This window comes from Athalia rosae, chromosome 2 (assembly GCF_917208135.1).
Source record: "Athalia rosae chromosome 2, iyAthRosa1.1, whole genome shotgun sequence".
Classification (NCBI taxonomy): Eukaryota; Metazoa; Arthropoda; class Insecta; order Hymenoptera; family Athaliidae; genus Athalia; species Athalia rosae.
Window position 1 is genome coordinate 12,697,096 of NC_064027.1, and position 25,735 is coordinate 12,722,830.

The following is a 25,735-nucleotide window of genomic DNA, read 5'->3' on the forward strand; positions in this document are numbered from 1 at the left end:
AATTTGAAATTTCGTGAAAATCAGTGAAAAATCTCACAAAATCACGCGACTGCATCATTCGACAAAAGGGCGTGAAAACACCAACAAAAATGATTGAAATTCAAACCTCTTGTAAAAAAGTTTTTCTCGAATTGCATTCAATCGTAACTATAGTCCTCGATATACATACCTACACACGTATTTTACGTACATACAAATATACTAACATTGAGGATATTTATTCTATTAACAGTATTTTCCACACCTCTTCTCCTTACACACCAGAAATTACAGGACTGTTAAATTTTGAAAAGCTCCACATATAGAAGCAAAACTTCACCTACTTTTTCTATTAGTTTTCAAACGTACTACATACAGTAACATGTATTCGATTATTACTTGTGTTATAACGCGAACAGTCGTACAATTAATTGAGTTGGTTTTAGAATCTTCGTGGAATTCACTAATATCGTACAGGGAGATAATTTAGTAAAGTGCCCTTTTTATGTAAAACAATCGCTGCACTGTAACGGTGGTTATAAATATAGGTGTATACGTGTGTGCATAAGAGAAATATTCTACGCCAATACCTATTCACTTAAACGGTAGGATGCCGCGTTAAAATATATATGAACTTTCATCCACTTGATATAAAAAACGACGTGCGATAGTGGCAAGGTTCTCTTCTATTTGTTACCGCAATAGCTGCGGGATGAGATTGAAACCTTAATTTACGAGTAACTTAGCGGGCCGTTTCGTGTGTCAGTGAATAAACAAACTGACCATTCTCTGAATGCTATAAACGCAAGCTGCCGTATATCGTCGGAACGTCAGAAAACATAAAAATAAAATAAGAATAAATAAGTATACGGCATATAAGAGACATACAGAGAAAGAGGAAAATAAAAAGGAAGTAAAAACGTTGCTACCGGTAAAGATTTATAGGAAAAGTAGCAAAAACTAAAAGGTTGAGAAAAGAATCATCTCCGATATATAGTTAGTATAATAATACAATATCTCACAAAGGAAATAAAAAAAAACTTGGAAAATTTTTTACCGATCGTCGCATTATATCTACCGATATCGTCGACTCCGATTGATCGATATTCTTGTCGACATTTGCGCCCCAACTTGGGATATAGGAGGAATGAAAATATAAAAAAAAAAGAATTAGGTAAATATAGAAAGAGGATGAGTTTATTTTATCGAGAGAGGACCATAATTTCGTATTGGAATCTACATTACCCGCCTTACTTTCATCCCTCGCCGCGAATATGCAGTGGGTGTATATGGTGTGTATATTGTACATACTATATACATATATGTATAAGTATTTAAAATCATATCCGTGTTGAAAGGGGCGATGCAGGAAAGTATAAGAGCGAGTGGGGGGTACGAGGTGGAGGTTGAGGAGAGAGAGAAGTGTTGAAAATAAGGGGTGGTCCTACACGCTCAACTACACTTAAGATTCCACGCGACTGAGGTGTGCAAATTTTCACGACTGCTTTCAGGGGGTGTATCTTATATCACTCGAAAGAAGAAAAAAAAACGAAGAAGAAAGAGAGAAAAGAAAGCGAAAAATAAGAATGCCGAAGAGTGAGGGAAAAATAAAAAAATTGATGGAATAAAGAGGAGAAGCGAGTAAAATGTCGGCTCCGCTTTCAACGCGTTCGAACTGTGAATAATTACTCTATAGATGGTGGTTCTCTGGCACGCCTGTTACGTATACGTATATACACACACCGTACCTATAGGGCGCATAGCTGTGTGGGTTTCGGAAAAAGCTCGTGAAAAGTCGACAATTGATCGTGAAACTATTACCGCTACTATAACTAACTTAATTGGTCTATAAATTGGGAAAGTCTATCGTGGCACGTCGGAAGAAATTTCCGAGCTCCTTGGAAAAGCTTCGGCGACTCGCGTTTTACCGCTCCTCTCGCCAGTGGTATACTGCCGTCTCCTCCCTCTGTCTCCCTTTCTTCCTTCCTTCCTTCCTCCTTTGTCTTCTAATTCTCTCTTCTTCTCATATCGCGATGGGTTTCGCCGGTCTGGTCGCGAGGTGCCTCGCCGTACACCCACGCGCGCCTATACAGGGTGGAACGAACGGAGGTTGAATTTTATTGTAGATTTTCGCAAATATTAATTTGCCCCAGAGATAAGGTTAATTCGAGGGCCGAGCCATTATTTTCCTAGTAATACGTTGAGGTTGGCTCAGTTTAGGGGTGGGTTAGAACGTTTGTACCAACCTAGAGCCGGTTTCAAAGCCTATACCGAGCGCGCGTCACGAACACCACCACTCATCCTCCCTTCGCTCCCTCCCTGCGAACTCTTCGCGTATAAACTCCACGCCGGGCTTCGTCGCCGCCGCGATATCCCCTGCATTTACCCAACCGACGCACACCCCGTACTTTAACGAAGATGTACCCTCGTTTTCCGCCTAGACCCGGACCCAGACCTAGACCTAGACCCAGATACCACGGACCACGGATCACGCGTGTATACCTGTGGTGTACGTCGAGGCCGTGGAACGTTCTCGATATAACACGGGCGTCGTTCGCGTCGCGTAGCGAGCTAAGAAGAACGGAGTGATGCATGAAAGGGTAAATTCGGATCGTGCACCGTCACCCCGTAACCCTTTCTTTGGACCCGGACAGTCACGCAGCAGCAGCTACGGCAACAAGGAGAAGTAGGTATAGGAGCTAAAGTGTTTGTTTGACAAGTCTGAGGTTTGTATCTTCAAAGGGTCAAACATAGGCTACGTATGGAAGCATATGGTGGTAATTTATAAATAGCCCACGGTGGCCTATTGTGGGATAAGTAAACACGTACAGTATATACAGTAATAATAGCTACGTGTTGTAGGAGGCAGCCGTTCTCGGTGTACGACCGAGAAACTCTCGGGCGAGTGCTGGGTGTAGCCCGTGTGCCCAAGGGTCGCTCTAGGTTTGGTCTTTCGCCGGTTGGTCGCTACTTCCGGAATCGTTCCGAGACGTATGAGTATTTGCATTAAGAAGATTATGTAAATAGGATCCATCCCTCCCTCCCTCCCGTCGTTTCCTCCTCTAGTTATCGCTCCCCCCGCGGTACGACGTACGACTGTCAAAAGTCAACGCCTCGTTTGACCGAGCGCGCTTCTTCCACCCCGAGGAATCTCGGTGACGAGTGGATAGCGTACGCGTCGAGCTTTGTTTGAGGGTCTCGCATTCCTTTCTTCTTAATTTAAATCGTTGTCATTCCTTCGAGCGAACCTCGAAAACCTGAACGTACGCTCTGAATATTTACTTTACCGAAACAACGTACGACTACGTATACCCACATGTGAATACATCTGTTCGAAATTTAAGGACGGAAATTAAAAATGACATTTTTTGATATTTCCGAGGTTTCGGAAAAAGAGCTGTTATTTCATCGCCACTCCGTCAAAACTTGATGAAAACTTGGTCAATTTTAATCGCCCATTTTCACTTGTCTTCGGTTTATGGCCGGCGCATCTTTCGCTTTATCTACTCATTTTAATTATGTTACACCGATAAAATCCGAACCTCGTGAACTTTTCACGTAATTGTGCGATAAAAAAGGGTCTCTCGATTGAAATTAGGTTGAAAGTATTTTGAATTTGATATTTCACACACACGATATTCATCTGTGTTCAACTGCATTATTATGAAAAACAAACCACATGAAAACCAAACGCTAATAACAATCATGAGATGACATCGCGATCGATAAGCAATTTCACTAATTTGCGCATTAATGGTCTATATATATATGTATGCATAATTATTAATTCACTTAACCGGCACGTCGTCGTTTATGTATTTACATTAAATCACGATACATAAATCTACCAGCTGCAGTGCAGGAACCACTTAGGTTTATACAGTATAAATTCATGCGAAAGCAAAAACGAGTCCTCCCCTCCCCCCCTCGCTCAGGTGTCGGGGTTTTATTGGATCCTTCACTAATTACTCTCTAGGGACTTACCCCGTTAAACTTCCGCGTTCGAGAAGGGGCAAAACGGGGGTTTGATTATAGACGCCTGGCGAAGAAACGGGAAAGCAAAAAAACGAAATTTCCAAATCAGTATTTCACATCCTCCACAAAGAAAATTAACTAGATGCGCTCGCTACTCTCCCTCTCTCCGATCCCCTAGGTGTATATAACCGATGCAGGCAGGTGCAGAATTTTGAGTAGTTCAACCTGCATCGACTCTGCAAAACTATCGCGATTGAGTTAACGAACAACGCCTCTGTGTATCTATACATGCATGTCCGTTATTTATACAAGTCCTACATATAGCGAGACGAACTGTTCACCCGCTACGATATCAAATTCTTGTTTCAAAAAAGACTCTGTCATCTACAGGCTCGCTCAAAAATGAATGGCTTGTTTTTTCGTTCAACCTATCGTTGAAACTACTAGAGAACTTGAGCTATTTTGTTGTGTTCTCTCCGCTTTTCTCTAGTGACTTGGAAAAATGTATGAGCTTGTAAATTGTCTCGGGGATTATTCAAAATATATTTACCTCGTTGAAGGAAAAATATTTAACTACCATGCATCTGATAAACGTGATTTTGGACTGTGCCGAGGAATATCATATTATTTTTGCATTTTCAATTATTTACATTTTCCTTAGTCGATATATCCAGCTGCAGGTGGCGCCGAGAAGTAATATTTTCATATTTGTTACTTCAATTCTCTTTGTTTTTCAATTTTTGTTCTTGATTTTTGCTACCGAAAAGTAAACCCCGTCAAATAACAATCCAATATTTGAATATTCACCTGACTTTTGAGATGTAGAAAATATTTGAATTCAATTTTATGAATTCGAAGATCTCGGCTCGCTTAACATGTTTGAAGTTTTTTTTTACCGAATCTTTTCCCTAATCTACCCTAATCTGATGTGAGTTACCCTAGAAAAATTTTTGCAATATCGCATCGATAATTTATGAACTGCATTTTTTTCGTCCTCCACGTGAGGACCGGGATCTTTTTCGTTACTTCGAGGACCTCGAAAACTCGGCTGTGTGTCGGATGTTCCTCGTTGAGTTTCGGCCCTATAACGGAAAAGATCCGAGAACTGTATGTACGTATATTTTCATGTAGCAATAAATAATTTCTTCTCAAACTCAACGTACGTGTAACTGAGGTTATACGTACAACAAATCTACAATAATTTATCGATGTACGTATTTTTCGATGATTCAGAGAGACAGGCGTGCGGGGGGGGGGGGGGGTGGTTTACGTGTGGTGTGATGATATATGTAAAGAGGGAAAAATACACGTTGTGTTTTTTGTCGTACGGCATAGATCTCCGACTGTACGCGGTGCATTTCTGTCCTAGTTTCAGTTTCCTGTGCAAAAAAAGAAATGTACGAAAAAGGGGGAAAAATATAATATTAATAATAATAATGATAAAAAGGGCAAAGAAAAAAGAGAAATGGAAAATCAAAAGTGGGAAAGAACACGCCGTACCGTGTAACCTACCGGTAGAGGAAATGTCAGCTCAGAGAGTATGTTTCACGCGTAGACTGCTATACCGCTTGACTTTTGGTGGGAAGTGGAAAGTGGGAAGGTACGACCCTGTATAGGTGGAGTTGAGGACAAACCAAAAACTGCTGTCGCGAGATCAGGAGTCGTGGGTGCCGGCGCGACGTTGAGTCTGAATCCTACACCTCTTTGAGAAGGGAACTCACAAATTCAGGATATTCAAAGGCGTTTCACGTTCGTGTTCCGCAACCCCCTTCGACTCGGCTTCGGCTTCGGCTTCAGCTTCAGTTTCAGCTTCGATCCCGGCTCCAGCTTTACTTCGGCTGCTTCACTTCGCTGCGCCATCGAATTTGATCCAATTGACTTTCCGCTTTCCCGTTCCATTCGGTTACTTCGAGACCAGTTTCACTATTTCTCCAAAACTACGGACTACGTTTTATGTGTACGTATATAGTTATACATGTAGAAAACGGGTACCGTGCGCGCGGTTGTTAATTATACTGTATTGTATATAGGAATCCATTATTACGGTGGTTGTCAAGTGCAGCTTTGCTTCGTTCTTGCTGCCTCAATACCTAGATTATAGTATTGGTACTCACCCACACATGGTCGTACGTGTACATACTATATCTATAACCTGGATATGCAGGGTCAGGAAATACCTCGAGAACAATGAATTTTTCAGGAGAATTTTGTCAAACAAAAGTTGCACAATCCCGATATAAAATGTACTAGACTGTCAACTTCGGGATACACTTGACATTTATCGTCGTTCGGGGTTTTTGGTACCGTTTGGTCAATTTTTCTTCAAGTTAAATCCATGAGGTCTATTTTTCAACAGATTTTGAATCTGTTGAATAAAGTAAGGGATTCCATTGGAAATACCCGGTCGACCTTCGAGTGGCCTTGAAAATGTTCATTAAATGAAATATACGATGGCATGGTATATTTTCACTTTGGAATCATAAAATTTTCTACCGAAACGTTTTTCTTGAAAATTTATTGTTCCCGAAATATCTCGTTCTCTCGCGTAATAAGTGGAACTTTGTTTTCGCGATATCTTTTACTTTTTGGAGGTCGCCAACAATTTTCATCTTTTTCGATCCGCCCTCATACATATTATATACATATGTGTATGGATAAGTAATTAAAGCTTGTTTTCGGTTTAAATTCACTCCCATAAAATTGGATTGTTTGTTCTAAATCAGACACCAAAGTTTGACGTGTAATCTAATTTACTGAACTGTACACAATGTCTACACGTATATATGTATATAATAATACTGCACCTATTTCATCCATCTTGAAAGCGGCTATACGAGCAGCGTCTGTAACAAAACACGAAGGACTACCTACTACTCTGCAGACGGGCAAAAAACTAAATAACGGGATTACTATAATTACGGATAAATTAGCAGGCGCGACTGTTTTACCCACGAAGTAAGTGGTGCGATTTACGGGTTAAGTAATTGTAAAGTTCAAATCAAGATAATTAAGGGAAAGTCGCGACCTAATTCCACGAAAGCCTTAAGTTCGGTACGCCCCACGCGTACCGTGAAACCTCTGTTATTACTGCCATATACTACATTCGAAAACAACTGTGATGCACGATCACATAATCTTAAAATTCGAGGGAACACCTACTGTGTAGCCAAACCTTATACATAGCACTACAATTACCGTGGAAATAAAATCAATCCATAATCGACAAAGTTTCCATTTTCATCATTACGATCATTTTTTAAACCCTCTTTTCTCGAAAATAAAAAATATTCATCGCATGCGGCACGCAGAATTTTATCGTTCAAGGGTGTTCAAGCTCTCTACGTTAAAAACGTACACCTGTCGCTTTCGAATCTGGTATTGCACTGGAAAAATCTGTTTTCTGAAGAAAATATATTTTGGAGCATGATATTTTTTCGATATTCTTATCGGATTTCCGAATGGTTTTTTCCTCTTCTTTTTACAGTACCGATTGTACGCGTGTGCATTAGAGTGGGTTGAACAATGTTTTTTTTTTTTTATTTTTGTAATTCAAGTATAAAATCAAAAAATGACAAGGTCTTTTTTTGACATAAAATTGAAGTTGAGTTTGAATAATAAAAATTGATCGTAGGGCTCTTTTCTTATGTATTTTGACCTCAGGAACACGAATCTGTTGTCCAAATTGAGCTACGATTCTTTCTCTTCGAGATATCCTCAAATTTGTACCAAAAAATGCGAAAAAATGGGGATAACTCGGTAATTTCCGCAGATAGATCAATTTGGCTTTCAGATTCGAATTTCTGAGATCGAAATACATGAGAATAGCATGGGAAACCCAAGAAAAAAAAATGTTGATTTTCGACCCAAAAATCGATAAATTTGCACGGGTTCAAATCCCTTTGGGGATTTTTGGGCCAAATTTTTTTTTTCTTGCGAATTGATCGTATGACACTCCTCTCATGTATTTTGACCTCAGGAATCCGATTCTGAAAGAAGAATTGATCTATCTCTGAAATTGACCGAGTGATCGCCAATTTTCAGCTTTTCGGGATCAAGAATAAAAAATTCATTTTATCGTCTATTTTAATGTAATTCGTACCCAGGAATTTGAATCTGAGAGAATGAGAATTGATCGTATGGCACTTTTCTTATGTATTTTGACCTCAGAAACACGAATCCGTTGTCCAAATTGAGCTACGATTTTTTCCCTTCGAGATATCCTCAAATTTGTACCAAAAAATGCGAAAAAATGGGGATAACTCGTTCATTTTCGGATTCGGATTCCTGAGATCAAAATACGTATGAGAAGCATATTAAACCCAATTAGAAAAATGATTAATTTTTTGCTCAAAAATCAAATTTTTTTTTGGTTCTTCAAAAGTAATCTCACATCTAATCAGCTCAGGAATCCAATTCTGAAACCCAAAATCATCTACTCGTGCAATCGATCAAGTAATCATCAATTATTCGCTGTTGAGAGCAGAAAAATCATAAGGCATATCGATTGGTTTTAGTCGCAGATCCACTTTGATTCGTCGCAATTGTAGGCCCGTGTTAGACGGTGTGCCTACTCCCATTGAATCTCCCTCTCCAATTGCCTAATTATCGCGACTATGATCGAAGAGTACCGATGAGAATCGAAGTATTTCATACGCAAAAAGAACATAAGCCTGTTCTCCCGAATTCGTCGGACTGGACGGACGCACCGAACCGGCTGCGTAGACTAAGATAAGTAGCCACATTAATACTGATTATTTAATATATTCGAGAGAAAGCACAAAATCTATGTCATAGTCGCAAATACACGTATATACATTATTATTTTCATCGCAATTTTACCTGTATCGTTTTATATATATATATGCTCGTGATCGTTTTGTTCTTATTTATACAACTATGTTTATACAACTCATTGGTGAGCGTGTCAACTTTTGACCTGCAAGCCCTGTTCCGCAAGAGGATCCAAGAGAATAATATTTTATCGTAACGACACCGCTCTCGTTGCTGATATCATTAAACTATAATGCAAGTGCGGCACTGGATCTCCACGTGTCAGCAAATTATTTATTCACCCGTGCAGGGATTTGTTATCACGGTGATCTTTGCCTAACATCTATGTATCTCTACATTTCCAAATGATCCCTTTCTGACTGCTGAGCAATATATTAATTCGAGAGAGATCGTAACACGTATAACGGAAAGAAATAAACTGTTACGCAATTTATGCATGGGTCGAAATATTCGAATTTCTCGGTCTACGAGTGAGCCCGAGCTTATTGTTAGCTGGAATCAGGTAGCCACGGGCGCGCGGTTTGTTTTGGGGCGTCACCTCTGCTCAGCCCCGAAGGTGACGTCTCACAACAAAGCGCTACGCTGCTGGCTACTCAACTTCAATTTCAAGTCAAAAGAAGAGCATGTCATTTTTTGATTTTATACTCGAATCACAAAAATGATAGGAAAAAAATTTTGATCAGTGAACGAGTAAAAAACAATCACAATCGACAATTTTTAAATATTTTCTATGATTTTTGACCAGAAAAGAAAATTTTTTTTTTCAACCCACCCTGGTGTGCATACCTAGATATCCTCACCGTGAGGACTTTTATCGCGACACATATTTCGATTTAGGTTGTTGGCTCGAATTTCATACTACAGCTGAAATATTTCGAGCGCCACTTTAACGATTACCGAGTTCGTGTAGGGGAAGACGGGCGTATAACAGGGGTTCGATAGAATAATACAGTAAATCATATTTATTATAATCAGGTGTCGTCAGAAAAAACTCATGCCGAGAAATTCATGTACGTACATCCGATTGATAAAAAAATAAATACCCAACTAATGGATGAGGGAAGGGGAGAGCAAAAGAGTGCCAATGACCCATGTCCGTCCTCTACATCTTCCGCGACCTTATCCATTCGTCCTGTCTTATCTTGTAACGTCGTCATTTTTCCGATTGTCGCACTTTGGAGTGACCATTTTTTTTTAAAATATCAAGCGTCTATCTCCGCATCATCTCTCGAGTTTACGTATACCTGTATGTACCTATAATATTTCAGCTTCCACGTACGTACCGATGTACATACGTACCAATATTTTTCCACGCCGCACTTGTCAAGCGTGTGTATCAGCTAATCGTGTGTATGTGGCTTGTAGTTACACATGTAGAAGGTCGGGCCGCGGGGGGGGACGGGAGGGGGGGACAGGGTGCGTGAGTGGATGTGTGAAACAAAGGGGAGATATTGCACCCATAGTATCATCACATATATAACCGCTAATCCGGCTGTAGAACATCGCAATTCCAGTTATATTCGTTTTACCTCCGTATACGAGCAGCATTAATTACGCGACCCGCTATATTAATATATATACATGGAACCCGCGTCGCTTTACTCGCGTCACAGTAACTTCGCTATCGATACCGTGTACTTGCAAATATCAAACAGCGAAATAGCGTAACGTCAATTGCCTAGGAATAAATATGCGCGTGTTGTACATTTTTTCCTCGCCCTTCGCGAATCTTACGGCATATTTTATCCGTGATAGATGTATACTTTTTCCCGCAACACCGACTCTACGTAGGTACGACTCGACTCGACTCTACTCTACTCTCTCACCAGAGCGAGAGATGATATGCTCGCCAGATGATGCTGCTACGCCAGCATCGAAATCCAACTATAACCCAGAACCCCGTTCGTTTGTCTGGAGTCTTAGAATAACCGGGATATACGTGTCAACTGCAATTTTAGGGGAATAATATTTCACTCGTACGATCTAATATGCCCGTATTATTAGGGTGCAGGCGCGAGGATATAAACCAGTTATTATTGTCGTTCTTTTTTATTTTCCTTCCGTTTTTTCTCATTTTCCAATTTTTCCCCTCCACCCAGAACGTGGAATCTTATTGCTTTCGAGCCGAGAAAAAAATATATCGGCGAAAAAACAACAGGCAGATGAATACAACGAATACAAAAAGGAGCAACAAATGTTGAAAGGACGTGCTACGGAATAGTGGAGTTTTTTGATTTTTCTGAGCAACATAATTTTTTTTTTTCTCATTTGGTCAAGGATTAATTTCACCGACCGATGCGCTTTCTTCTCGTCGTTCGGATCGAATCAAAATTAGGTTATTTCTATCTGAGAAGTTGGTGTCTAGCCGAATCTGGAAAGACGAGAAAATTTGAGGAGTTGAAATTTGACAAGTTTCAAGGTAGACCGAAAAAAAAAAAAAAACTCAAACGTCACGCTTTTCTTAATGATCCAACTTTGGACGTCTCATCCAGATTGTAATATGTCTACGAACAAGCGAAATTTCTGATGTTTGATGTAACGCGTCCCACAGCTGCAAGCTATGCAATTTTGTCAAAGATGTGCGTAATTAGTTGTTGTACGCTTGATTGAAACGCGCGTTAGTTACAGCGCTCTCAATTTGGTGAATTGAACAACTTGTTACGCGATAGTGTTATCATTTTTGAACCACCGAATCCCAATCTCCTCTGAACGATTGAGTTCGGTGAAGCTCAAAGGAAATAAACGACTTGTATTGTACACCGATGCGACGTTACTCTCCAACGCGTTGTCGCGAAGATGATAAGTTGTGGCTGATGCCCAGAGGGAGGTGCTAATCAAATGTCAGATGAAAATTTCCACGTCAACCGGAAACTAATTGAACCATCGCGAGTACCGAATTTCATTTACTCCTTTTTAATAACTGTTACAGCTGTGAGAAGAAAATTTATCGCCTCATTTGTGTATTTTTTTTGCATTGTTTTAGTTTTATTTTTCACACATTTTTGGGTTTTAATCTTCCAAGTACTCTGCGAACGGTGAAAAACATAATCTTTTTTTTTTACTTTCTGAAATTGTGTATTTCAAACTTTGTTTTATCGTATAATGACGATGACATCCACCATTTTAACTTGAATCGCAGGATGTGAAAAAGTGCTGAAAAATCGTTTGATGTAAGATTTGAAGGAGTAAAGACGAGTTTTTTTTTATTTGTTCTTTCCTTTCCACTTTCATATTTATAAATAACAAATTTAAATACAGGAGACAGAAAGAAGAGTCTAAGGTGAAATTAGTTCTACTCTTTGGATTACGAAGGGGCTGTTTTTCACCGGGTGAATGATTTTCTAGAATTCTTACAGATTTTTGAATAGAAACATTTATCGTCGAGTCTTTTTGAGAGCAAAAAACGTTTTACAGAAGAAAGATAAGAGAAAGGTCATGCGAGTCGTCATTGTCGAGCGAATTGCCGAGAAACTCGTGAACATCATTTTATTATTGAATTCCAAAAAATACGCCGCGCACAATATCGATTATTCGTCGGGATGATAATTCATGGATCACTGGACGGGAATGGAATTATTTTGAAAGCCCACGGCGTACCTTCACTTTCCACGCGGTGCGGTGGTTAATGTCTTAGAAAAATGAACAGTTACTCGGGGGCGGAAAGTTTTAATTTTACCCCCGAGCGACCCCTGAGCGGCCCGCATTGACGCGTATAGTTAGCGAAATCTCGAAGAAAAGCTCTTTTACGACGCGCGCGGTTCAAGCGAGAAAGGCATAACAACAAGACGTCGTCGCGTCGCGGCGCGGCGCCTACACCACCATGAAAACTCTTTTCTCCGCAAACAAGAGAAAAAAGAAACTCCAATGAAACAACAAAAAAAAGAGAAATAATCTACACCGGAGTACTTTTTACTTCTTTCAATTTTTTGATTTTTTTTTTGTTTTCACCACAGGCCTACGTCTGTACAGGTATGTACGTACGTAGGTACGTATTCCGGGCGGGTATATAGGTCTGTACGTTCATACACGTATCAATAAGAACGGCGACATTGTGAACGCGATATCCCAAGACGCGATTGGAATATCGATTTGTTATTTGGCATTCGGTTCAGGTGACTGGAACAGTCAAAGAGAGCATGTGTGCGCGTGCGAAGAGAGGAAGATAAAAAGAATGAGAGTAGAGAGATAGAAAAATGCCCCCCAGTTCCGAATACGATACACATATCTGTATATTTGCACATGTGTATAGATAGGTATACGTATGCAGGGCGATGCACGTATACCTATGTATCGGGGATATTTGAGATATTTCTCCAATGATCAAAGCGGCGAGAGATAACTGGGCGAAAAATTGCGATACAAATTCCACGGAACTCACCATAGAAATGTTTTATTTTCTCTTTGTTTTTCGATTTTTTGTTCCTCGTCAAACGGTAGAACACGGACGAGTAACGATCTTTCGGAAATAAAGAGGCGGCGAAAAGGGGTTCGCGGTTGAAATTGAATTACTGAAATATCGAATGGGTGCCGATTCCCACGCCCGTAGTTCTTTCGCATAATAGTTTCCGCGGGATTCTTATTTGCATCGCTGATTTAGCTCGATCACGTGATTGCCTATATCTATTCGCCCTCTTCAGAAGATATGAAAGAAAAAAAGCAGTGCTTGCAGCACACGATAAGCTCACTGCCACCGTGGCTTGGTATATTAACTTTCAGAAAGTCTAAATTGCTTTACTGTTGGTGCTCTCGATTCAAAGCGCCCAACCGACCATGGAGAATCTTATACCCGAAGTCTAATTTCTAGTTCAGACCTAAGTTATTACTTTCTTAGTTGAAAACCAGCGAAATTATCGACCTCCTTGGCGATCGGCCACCAACTAGACGTTATTACCATATACCTTGGCTCGGATATGCAGCCCATACATTCTTTCGTTTTCGCCCTTAAGCAGTTTTATACCTCCATCTCCCCGCGAACCCGAGATGAAAATTTAGCATTGCTTTCGTAATAGGCTCCTTCATAAACGGAGGTGACTTGGGGTGGCTCGGCCGACTCGAGATCTGGGAAAATTTCATTTTTCTTTATGTTTTAATTTTTCTTTATACTTTTTACCTCGATTATTTTTTCTCACCCGCCGAAACTCATCACCGTCGTTCTTCGATGTGCGGAAGCACGCGAGGCGGTAAAGAATTTTTTTAATATCATAACAAATAATCTCAGTTTCATGTCATCTGATTATTATTACCTGCTCGAGATCATTCCCATTTCAATGTACTGTGTGGTACCTACGATACCCTTGTTATTCGGACAAGTTTATTTCATGATACTGCGAAAATTTTATGAAAGTCTGCACGCTCAACAAAAAACTAAACCACTCAACCCGCTCACAACTTAAAACCGGAATTATTATTGCTCTTTCGGTGAAACCGAAAAAAACATTAAAACAAAAGTAAAGGAATCGGATGGTGAAAATCGAATAATAGCATCGCTTGAATGAACGTGAGAAAAATTGAGCGCACGTTATACGTATAGTGTTACCTAGGGTGCAAAAAAACATCGCCAAGTACATCAACTTTTCTGAATCAATCGCCACCAAAGAGTCGTTTCCCAAGTATAACCGTCAAATTAAATTTTCTTGAGAAAAAAAAAAAAAATCCAAATCAATCATCGCGCCAAGTACATGTGATTTTGCATCATGCACGGAAGTTATACTGACAAAGACTACTATCATAAGATCACATCTGTTCGAACATCAATGACATTGAAATCGGACTCGAATGAAAGGTTCGCTACGATTCATATTACGAAAATGGATCCAAATATCCCGGAATACCGATGATTTCGGAGATACCTATTGAAACAGTTGGTCCTACAGCGCTTTTTCTATCTCTCACCTCCACAGATACTCGGTCTCCGTCCGGTGCTCTTTTAATACACTTGATATCGTACCGCGTTTATTATAGGTATACTCAATTAAACCCTACACGGCGGTTTTTCTCAGCGTTTCATGCCCGCCCGGCGATTTTCTTTTTTTGGTGTTTTTTTTTTATCCTCGAACTTACCCGAATAAGCCCTCAAAGTCCTTTTTACGGTACACCAACCGAGATGTAGGATTAGAATTTAAAAGAGAAAAAAAAAAAAAAAAAGAAGAACAAAAAACGAAAGAAGTTTTTAAAGAATCAAATCGGACAAAATGAATCCACGTAACGGGATACCGTCGAGTATTAAACTGGATAAACCACCGGAGGGCACATAATAAATGCTTTTTGTTACATTGCAACTGTTTCTTCGCAAAACTGACCTTACACGGACTGTGTATCCCTTGTTTTTGAGAGCCCTTGTCAAAAGTTCTTTCTGCGAAATTAACAAAAAGTAGAAAAGAGTCCACGTGCATCATTTACTTACCATCCTTATTCGATCCAGCTGGACGCACATTTTTTTTGGTATTCCGTTGAAAGTAATTTGTAACGTAGCTCGTCGTTTAAAGATAGAAGAAAAAACAATGCAGCAATTGCGGATCCCTACCGAATTACGTACCTGATTCGAAACAACGCGATACGTTTTTAAAATTCGATACCATCGTTACTTTTACTCGGAAGATAATCGCGATAGCATTTCGTCGGCAGTTTTCGGAACGGGATTTTTGTTACTACGTTATTCCCAACGCATACCGGCGCGTGACGTAATCTGAATTATGTATTATACGATGGAAGTATATTCTGCACTTACCTTAAGAAATTTCAAAATTCTTTCAAATCCTCGTTCAAAACCGTGTCTTACGGACGTAAGTAATTTGATAACTCCGGTGAAATTTCTTTGTATATAAGTTTCGCGCGGGATGAATAAAAACATTTTTTTTTCTTCAGCAAATGAAGAGCATAGGAAGCGAGTCGGAAAATAAAGCTTTTTTTCATGTTACATAAATTCATCGTAACGAACGACGTAATGCAAATGTAAATTCATTTGTTCAAGCTCTTTAGCGAGCGGAAGGTGATGGTCGGGCAAGAGCGTGGCGTCCTTGGTAATATTCATTCGTACCGAAATCAAATTTCTCCCAATGTCCCCGAGCACACGTTGCGAATACATTATATCCAGAGAGTCGCGATTCAAAGCGTCCATCGATTTTACCGATAATCTCCCGGGAATCGGAATTCCCTCATATTGCTGTTTACCGCTGACGAAAGCAGACGAGCCAAATCTCCGCAAAATAAAACTAGACTAATGACGGGTGCTTTTCTATACACGTATAACGCTTCGCTGTACATACATACCGCTGCAAACACCCCACGGACAACTTATGCAACATCCGCAGCTTCCACGGCACCAGCGTGACGCGATAATCTGACTCCGCTTTTATTTTCAAAGGTGGCAGGTGCTTGCGGAATGTCAGCCTGGAAGTGGTACCCGAGGCGGTCCAGAGAGGTCACGAAGCGATTCTACGCTGCCGTTATGACCTGGAAGACGCGCCTCTGTACTCCGTCAAGTGGTACAGAGGAAGGCACGAGTTTTACCGTTTCGCACCTAAGGAGGCACCGCCAACAAAGACTTTTCCTATTGCCGGCATCAACGTCGACGTAAGTATCTCACCTCAGACTACAATCGCTGTACACTTTGGCCGCAGATCGAAGGTATCACGGGACAGGGGGATGTAGTTCAAGGTCTACCACCGATTGACCGGAAACCGAGGTGAATATAGACCGCAGGGGTTGGGTTGATTTCTGGAACGGTTGTTTACCGGCTTGCGTCTTACCTCAACAACGAACACACTGTTGTATAATTGGACTTCGCTGCTCGCCATATGGGCGCATCGAAAGATGCGATGTCGTTATTTTGAAATTTTCGAATATTTGAGGGATTCTTTTCTCTTCCGAAATTGAAAGGTGGTACCAAAATCTGGGACCCCTGGTGATTTCGTGAAATTTTCGGTATGAACTTGTTTTGGGCGAAAAATCACAAATAGCTGAACATTGCAAGAGGTGGTAGAGCGATCGCACCGCACGAGGGATTCGAACGATTCAAAGCTGCGGGTAATGAGAGCCAACAAGTTTGAAGGATAGAATGTATAAAATACAAGAACTGAAATGCAAGTAACGCGTTTATAACGTAAATGCTGATCGACGTCGAACTTGAAGAGGGTCAGAATTAAGGGCGCACGTATAACCTACCCATTGAATTTCAAGCACGTTAACGTTACGTCAATAAGAATGACAAACTTAATTTGCCCGACTCCGTAAAATTTCCCGGAACCTCAAACAGCAATATTGTAATAATAGAGGATATACTTATTGTTGAAGAAATTATACTCTTTTATTGGCATTTGTCAGTATAATTTCCAGATGAGGAGTACCAACCAACCGAACCTCTTTTTGTACCCTCGGTACGCTCATAAATATGTATGCAGTACGTACCTACAGGACAATTTCGGGTATTTGAAGATTGGATAGCAAAAAGTCAAACGTATAAACTTTCGTAACCACTTGTTTGAATACATGGAAGAATGTCGGAGAAGAGGCAAAGAAAAAAGGAATTTTAATAACGAGATCAAAAAATGAATTATCGCAATCGTGTTTCGCGAAAGAGTGGGTACAGTCTTATCCGCGTTCGCTCGTCACCTTGAAAACTTGATGTCCCATGAGCTGGAACCGCCGCTTATGTATACTCATTCTCCGATGCCACACAAATTTCGGAACGCCGGAATTCCGGATCATTGTGCATCAATAAATTTTTCTAGTATACTTCTCAATTTTTTCTTCTTTCTTCAACGGTTGGCGACAAAGAATCGAGATTCGAGGGACAAACGGCAACTAACTAACTTACACTCGATTTCCACAACGGCCTACGATTTCGTCACGATATTTTCAAGGGTGGCGGCGCTCAATTGATCGCAACTTAGCACCGCCTTCGATTTCGTCCAAACGGCTTGAGCAACGAAATTCGGATTCCGGTAAAAAATTAGCAACAAATCAGCACTAAAGCCTGCAATCGATGCGACCGCACTTTTGCGAAGCGGTGGTTCCAGCTGATGGTACATGAAAACTTGCCAAATATTGCACCCATACGGCTATAAGTCCTAAACGATTTCAACCTGCCGTTGAATTTACTTTTCCGTTATTGCTATTATTGTCTCGTCTCCTTTTTTCTCCGCCTCTTTTCTGTTTTTTTCAGATATCACCATACGCATTATCCGAATAATTTCGATATACCGTTCGCCCCCGTCGGTCCTCACTGACATTAAAAACAAATGGGTCAACTTTTTCGTCAAATGAGATGTAGGCTATACAGACCATCCCATTTCGTTATGCGTCGTGGGGTATAAATTGAAGCCGGCTCTTGATAAAGTTTAAAAAACAAACACAACAACAACAACAACAACAACAACCATTTCTTTCGTACCGATCGGTATAGAAAAAAGTGGACGATTACCATGAATAAATAATTGTTTTCTGTTTTTGCTTTTTCGTGCATCTTTTTATTCTCTAGCCAACCCGGTTGAAATGCGCAAGTTTCGTCGTTATGAAACGGACTTTTTAATGATAATCACTCAGATCTATAATCCTTGAGAAAATGCTCAGCTGATAAATTCTGAAGCGGCACACCATCGATGAGAAAAGGTGCTCTCAATAAATGGGGATGAAATCGTCGCAGTGTGATATATATCTGTATTATAATCCAGAGGACAATGTAAGACAGACCTTTCAAATTTATTATTTTTGTATCCAAAGTATACAAGATAACGCCCGCGAAATAATTGGACTATCATAACTTGCCGGTTTCCATTTCATATCAAATCAAAAAATGAAGTATACCATAACTTGCGGCTGATTCTAGGCTGATTACTTTTATGCTTCTCGAAAAACACCCAAAACCTGTAATGGTGTTGAATTAACGTTAAGCTAACACCACCACAGGTTGTAGGTCTTTTTGAAAAGCGTAAAACTTGGCACTACGGCATTTATCTAGCCTAGAATCAGCCTCAAATTATGGTATAGTTTATTTTTCAATTTGACGTTGTGGCGATGCTAGCTCGACAAAGATCATCATCACCGTGCACCGTGTGATTCTTCGAAAAAAACGCTGTGCGAAAACATGTACATAATTGTAACAGCAATTCTAAAAAATTGAATGGCAGGTCGGTGAGATTCTTGGGAACTTGACAGCGTGATACTTTGATTACATTTTGTTCCCTACCACGAAAATTAACTGATGAAATAATTTTCCTCTAATTTTTCGTTACGTAGTGACATTATGAGGTAGGGGAATAATTATCCGGGCGACGATTTTCCCGAGGATTTTCCATTCCATTCAATCTTTCCCCCTTGTTTTTTTGTTTCTCTTCGAGGAAAATCGATGAAATCGAAAATTACTGACAATAAATACTGACGAGACCATTGAAAAAAGCGAGCGAGACAAAAAAAAAAAAAATTGAAGCAGTGTCTCGACTGTAAATGAGGATGTTTCGATTATAATTTTTCTTTTTTTTTTTTGTGCGTTTTTTAGAAACGTGAAATCTGTTGAAGCTCGATAAAATCTGTAAACGGGCGGAAAGCAGTTTTTATACCGTCCCAGGGACGCGAAATGGATCATAATTCCGATTGGTTCCAGCTATCTGAAACTGCGGCGATTTGTAACGGTAAAAATTGTGCGATAATTTTTTTTCTTTTTTTTCTCTATCCGTAATCCGCACACCTGAGAGCAATAAACAAATGGATAATGTTGGAAAAAAAAAAGAACCGAGTGAACGTGACAGAAAAATAGATCTGAAATTGAGATGATGAAAACAGAATAGCGATTTAATATTTGAAATAGATGGAAACGTGGAGAAGATTACGTCTGCACAGAAGCATCATGGCCGTACGTACGTCCATGTACAATAATGTAATAAATACATTTATTTTCCCACATATTTATACGTGACGGGATGTGGTCTAATTGAAAAACATGGTGGTTCCGAAGTGCGGGGCCATCAAGAGCTGTGGAATATTGTTCGTTTTTCGCGTATCATAAACACGTAGCACGTAGAGTACGTGAGCTGGTAGCGTGGCTGAGACAGGCGAGGTAGGGAGAATGAGGCGAGAACAAACGAAACGAAACGCTGAACCGCGCGACGGTCGAGCCGTTGCGGGGGTGTGGAGAAGAAGCCGGAGGAACAGGAGCGAGTATAAGAGAGGGGAATAAATAAGAAGGCAAAAGAACGAATATAAAAACGAAAAAAGAAAAATCGGATTAACAACGCGAGTGGACCAGAATCTCTATAGTGAGACGAAATTTCATCGGAGTCAAAACACTCGGTAGTATTTCCCCTGTTTGCAAAGCTCGGCTTTACTCGGGGCAGATGCCTATCGTGCTTTACGTATCTACCAACCAACATACGGATATCTCTTCATTCCATGGCGTTTATTTCTCACCCTCGTCTCGCCAGCTGCTCGCCTTTTTTCTCATTCTCCTCTCCGTTGTAGCATATTCATTTTCCGAGGTAACTCACCGACCAAAAAATCATTATAATTGTTACCGTTATTTTCTTTATATTATAAATATACGACCTCGCGCAATTTCGATCATCTCGAATATCTTATTCGATGGAAAAATTTCGTTTATCACACGATATTATATCATATTCTGACAAGGAACGCGCAATGCGTGCGGAATATAAGGCGTCTTAGATCCCAGTATTATTATTTGATTGTCAGCTCTTATTTGGATTCCTTTTTCCTTCTCTTTTTGTTCTCCTCTCGTCTTTGCCCTCTTATACGGTGGATATTGTAAAAATGAAAATATCGAAACAGGCTGCAGATTACCAATGTAACAGTGTAAATATCGGAACGTGGGAAATTTCCAATGACAACCTGTGGAACGAAGTGTGTTACCTAAAGTTGAAGGAAGGAACGGGGAGAGAGAGAGAGGGTGGAAGAGAAAGGTGTGCAAATAGAGAGAAGGACTTTGAGTATTTTACGCCCCGCTATCCAGTAGGTATTTTTAAAGTACCTTGCCAAATTGTGTTTACTCAAGGGACACCCGGCGGTCGTGGCTAAGCGTCCTTCTTTATGCAAATGCAACGGACGGAATTATCTTCGTATCAATAATACCGGCCCTCCGAACCCAACGCGACGTGGAACACCTTATGCTGCATTTGTACGAACAATCTTTCCATCTCCACTTCCACAACCGCCTGGAATACTCGTATGTAAATGAAGTAGTTTTGTAAATCCATACAAACTCACGTCCGGAAAAAAAAAAAAGAAACAGACAAATATTTAACGAAGAAAAAAACATCGCACGTTCGTAAGAGTGATTAATTAATTTTTCCCTTTAAACAACGGTGTGTAAAATTCCGAGAGAAATACAGAGCCCGTGATAAATACAAAGTGAAGCGGTACAACCCGGCTCTCCGAAGAGCTTATAATTATGCTGAATGGGATTCATCATCTGCCCGTGGTTTCCCCCTTTCTACTTGATTTACAAAACATCAAGATTGTATTACAGTACCAGCCATTGTACGTTCGTTTTAACGCGCTTTTTACGCTGCATTTCTTCCCGGCGAATATCCTCGCGCTTGTATATGTAGCGTATCACAAGTATACGCGACCACGTATCATACGTAAATCTGATGTACTGAATAACGGCGGGGAAGCTGCGTACGCACGTACCGAAATGTTCGGTAGCTCGACTAACTTCGACGGTTGAATAAACTTACGTTGGTTTATATTCACGTGACGGAAACCGCGACGGGGGTATTCCACTCGGAGTATAGGTGGTACAGGTATTTCAATTATTTTCCAACACGGCCAGCAATCGGCAGCTTTGCACGGATATACGTGCCACGCTAGCTGTACGTATATTGTTTCGGGGTAACGAAATGGTAATAAACCGCACTTACCACCACCTCATTGAGAAGCGCCAAATAGCTGCGTAGGAAATTAAGCAAACATCCATTCGCCGCGGTGTGTAACATCACCTCAAATAATTAAGCGGCGTTGATTAAGAATGATGCCTATTTCGCCTGCATGTGTACAACGCGTGTGTATGATACATCGCGTTCGCGTGTACGCGTGTGTACGTACCTACGTATAATAGGTACGTTCATAATACGTCGGCGTCGACGTCGGCGGTCGCTGTTTCTCCTTGTGCCGTGGATGGTGGTGGTGGTGCCGGTGGTGCCGCCCGCGAGAAGAGTTCATTTACATAATTAGGGAGATCACTTAACAAAGGAAAAGGGATGGGGATGGAGAAGCAGGGAAGCGAGGAGGGGAATCTTTGACGAAGAATAATGATTCCAACGTATCTCGGGTAGTGGCTGGTACAGTCATTCCGTTTTTTTTGGTATACGATTCCCAATGGATTTGGGAAGTGTCGGAGAGCCGGCAAGTGAAAATATGCATCGTTCGAACCCGTGTGTAGTACACGCAGAGAGAGGGGCGCGCCTACCCGGTTCCCGAACACCGACGAAATTACTTACGAATATGTATATACGGGTTGTGTATGAATGTATGTAATTACGTACAACTGACCTACAATCCGCCACCGGTACCCCGAGTACTTTGAGGGTTAGTAAATGAGATGTAAATGGAGGTTTGTGCAACGTTTACCTACCTCATCACGGGAGTACTTGCGTACCAACGGTACAGTGTCCCATAGGCACCGAGTACCACCGGCGCTCTCGTATCATACCGCACAACGAAACCTTGTAGAGTCTAAACTGCATAGTTAACCAGAGATCGTTAACGAGAGTGTCGCGCCGGGAAGTATATTTGTTGTATGTGTACGAATATATACGGCCTCGAATGTACGCATGATGTACGTTTTAAATGCACGATATTTACCACGTTGATTTACGTGCTGTATTTATGTACCGCGTATGTATGCAAGTTGGATGGACTCGGAGATAACGGAGTAACCCGAAAATCGGGGGAAAGAAAATTCGGAACGGAACGAGGTGATTTGAAAATCGAGTGTTTCCGACACGATGAAATCAAACGGTTGTTAAGAGACGAGGCCCGTGATACGAAAATTGTTTCTTTCGATAGTCGGAAAGATTTTTTCAATCTCCCTATGGAAAAACAACGTACCTTTCCATAGCGCGATCTGCCGATCGAGTTAGATTATTTTTTCTCTTCAATTTCATGTGAACGTCAAATTTCCGAGAGGTTTTACCTTCTAAATCCTGTAATTTTTCAAGTGGCACTCCAATTACTTCAGCGGTAGGTTGTATACAAATTGTAAGCTAACAACAAAAATCATGATTATCCACACAATATATACAGAAAAGTATGAGCGCAGCAATGTAGCGGGAACGAGTCGTAATTCTGACTCCGTATAGACGAATTTGTATTCACCTCGATTAGCTGCTTCATGTTTATATATATAACAAAAGGCCCGCGATCGTCAAATTCGTAAGGAAAGAGTCGCGGAGGGTGAATTCGGTCGCGCCAACTCGACGCACCGGTAGGAAATTTCTACCCTCGTCAAGCAATTTTGATCACCAATTTTTGGATTATTATTTCTCGTCTCCCCTCACCCGATGCACGCACAGACACACTTTTCTCGGTCCCCTCAGATATGGGTATCGGTCCAATAGGTAAAAAACAGAAGCACAACTCTTGGATTTTTTAGATTCTGAAATGGCGGTGTCGAGTTTAGAATCATCGCTTGATACCGCGTCGGTTCCCGTGCCTTTATCGGTAAGAAAAAAAGATCATTTTTGCGAATAATAGCTCTTCATTCTACGAACGGATAAAAAAATTAGAGGAAATCAGCGACGTAGTTGAATAGAATTGATGTGATTTTTATTCTTGAAAAATCTAGAAATCTTTATCTCCTTTTAATGTTCGAAAGTAATACAGCTATAGGTGAAATATACGTGTTTGACGGGTCATTAGACGTGCAAAGAAGCGAAGTCAATATCACTAATAATTTCTTTCGATCGCGCTATTTTCCAGATATGCATTGCAATTTATCCCCTACGTGCATACGTATAGTATCGAAATCCGATAAATTCTCGATTGTGTTCCATTAAAAAAGAAGTACGGTAGTTATGGACGGAGAATGGAAGGGGTCGGTCAATATCAGCCTCCCTTCTTCCGAAGTAATATGAAGAAAATAAAAAGATTATAAATGTGAAACTTTTAGTGAAGCGGTTTCAAGTTTATTTTGATAGCATACAGGGGGATTCACTATTCATCTCACTTGTATTCCTAATACGCGCTTCTTCACAGTTTTGTACTTTGCTAGTTAAAAACAAATATGAGTATAAAAATACGGATGAAAAAGGAAAAAGAGAAGAAAAGAGAAGAGAAAAAGAACTTTCAATGCTTCATCTCTCATTGAATCCGCGTCGTTTTTGTAGCGCTCTCTCCGAGTCGGTTGAGTACATTATTCCGAACGAGACTCGTGATTAAAATATATTATACGAGAAATATTATTTCCACCTTTGAAAACCCTTTAGTTTCAACCATTAATGCAGCGGATTCTGCTTGGTATTTACTCGGCGTGACAATGAAGCTTTCAAGTTCGAATTCGTATAAGCTCGCGCGGAAGCAATAGTACGGAGTTGAGGAGAAGATTTAAGTAGGTTTTTGTTCTGTGACGATGAATTCCGAAGGTAAGGGTATCTGTGAATTCAGAATTGATGACCTACTTTATTTCCTTTTGTCAATACTACATGGATATCGCGAAATATACGTACATTCAACCTCCCATGAGAAATTGAACGGTTCTTATATACATACGACGAGCTTGATTGTTTTTCCCTTGATTGAAAAACAAGTTGGCATCGAATCGCGCGTTACGTCACAACTTTTTACCGGACTTCCGTCGCCGATTTTTTAATATCTTCCGGAAGATCTTCGAACCGGATTAAATTCCGGGATTGGCGGTTTTGCAATGTGAATTGCTTCTCCATTCAATTCATATCCCTTCTTGACGTCCGATGATTTGGAAGTTGAATGACAATGACGTTTCATCAATCACGATTGACCCAACGACTTTTGAAGTGCGTCGATAGTTGCGTAGACCTTGTGTGGGGAATATATTTCGTCGTTTCTGTCGCGTGTACGTACAACAGGTATCGGTAAAAATTTCCTCTAAAATTGATCTCTTCCACTTTTCAGATTCTCAACTCCAACGGGAGTCAAGTTATGTTGAGGAACGTCGACTTCAGACTATCGGGTAACTTCAGCTGCGAAGTTACCGCCGATGCACCATCATTTTCAACGGCCTTTGTGACGAAGAATTTGACCGTAGTATGTGAGTACCAATAAAGTTGATGAACTCTCCATCGAATATTTTTACCCGCTTCATTGTACCCCGAGCGCCATGGTACGCCGTCGAACGGACAGAATTCCGGTTAACCACCTTATGGGATGATTTCGTGCAATTTCCGAAGAGTTATAAAAGTTTCATATCCTTGTAAGAATATCACGTGTATGGAGGGGCCCTGCGCTTATAGCGAGACCGTTCCTCGATAAATTAACACAAACAGCGTTGAATATTCGCGGATTAGTTTTTACGCCAAATCCTTAATCCTTGATCTCCGCGTTCAGGTAATCCGCAAGGTAAATTCACATATTACCATACAAAAGACCTCGGCAAACTAACCTAAGCCTCACCTACGTGCAATTTTCGCTTACCAATAACATCGCCAAATCCGGATTTGATTTCCACAAGAATTTGGCAACGGTTACCAATTAGCGAAATTATCACCGTACCGTTCCAATGCTTGCCATTCTGTAAATAAGTATACCCGGTAATACGACGTACAACGTGGTACTTTGTTTTCAGAACTTTCCATATCATTTGATACATTGTTCGATATCGGTCGATTTTTCAAAAAACAGAAAATATCTCGCAATGTCCGTTATCTGTCGGGCTTGCGGGGTATTTATCAAACAATCGTAGCGTTGTAAGATTATTTTTCTTTTCATCGAGGAGAGATAAAACATGAAACATGAGTATAATCTTATCACAAGTGGTACGAAAACGTTGTACGGGGTTTGCGCC

The 25,735-nt window shown here is 40.6% G+C and overlaps 1 protein-coding gene across 6 annotated transcripts in view; it reads left to right on the forward strand.

Moving 5' to 3' along the window:
- Window positions 1-25,735, forward strand: part of LOC105684870 — a 120,220-nt gene that overhangs the window by 69,632 nt on the left and 24,853 nt on the right. For 5 of the 6 annotated variants that reach the window (XR_007277163.1, XM_048650947.1, XM_048650950.1 and 2 more), the window contains exons 2-3: window positions 16,109-16,317; window positions 24,847-24,982. Coding sequence is in view for 5 of the 6 variants with exons in the window: in XM_048650947.1 (XP_048506904.1) it covers window positions 16,109-16,317; window positions 24,847-24,982 (345 nt within the window). In the remaining variant the exon portion in view is untranslated. Of the gene's footprint in view, window positions 1-8,549; window positions 8,683-16,106; window positions 16,318-24,846; window positions 24,983-25,735 lie in introns of those variants that run through there. The other variant, XM_048650948.1, reaches the window with a different exon arrangement.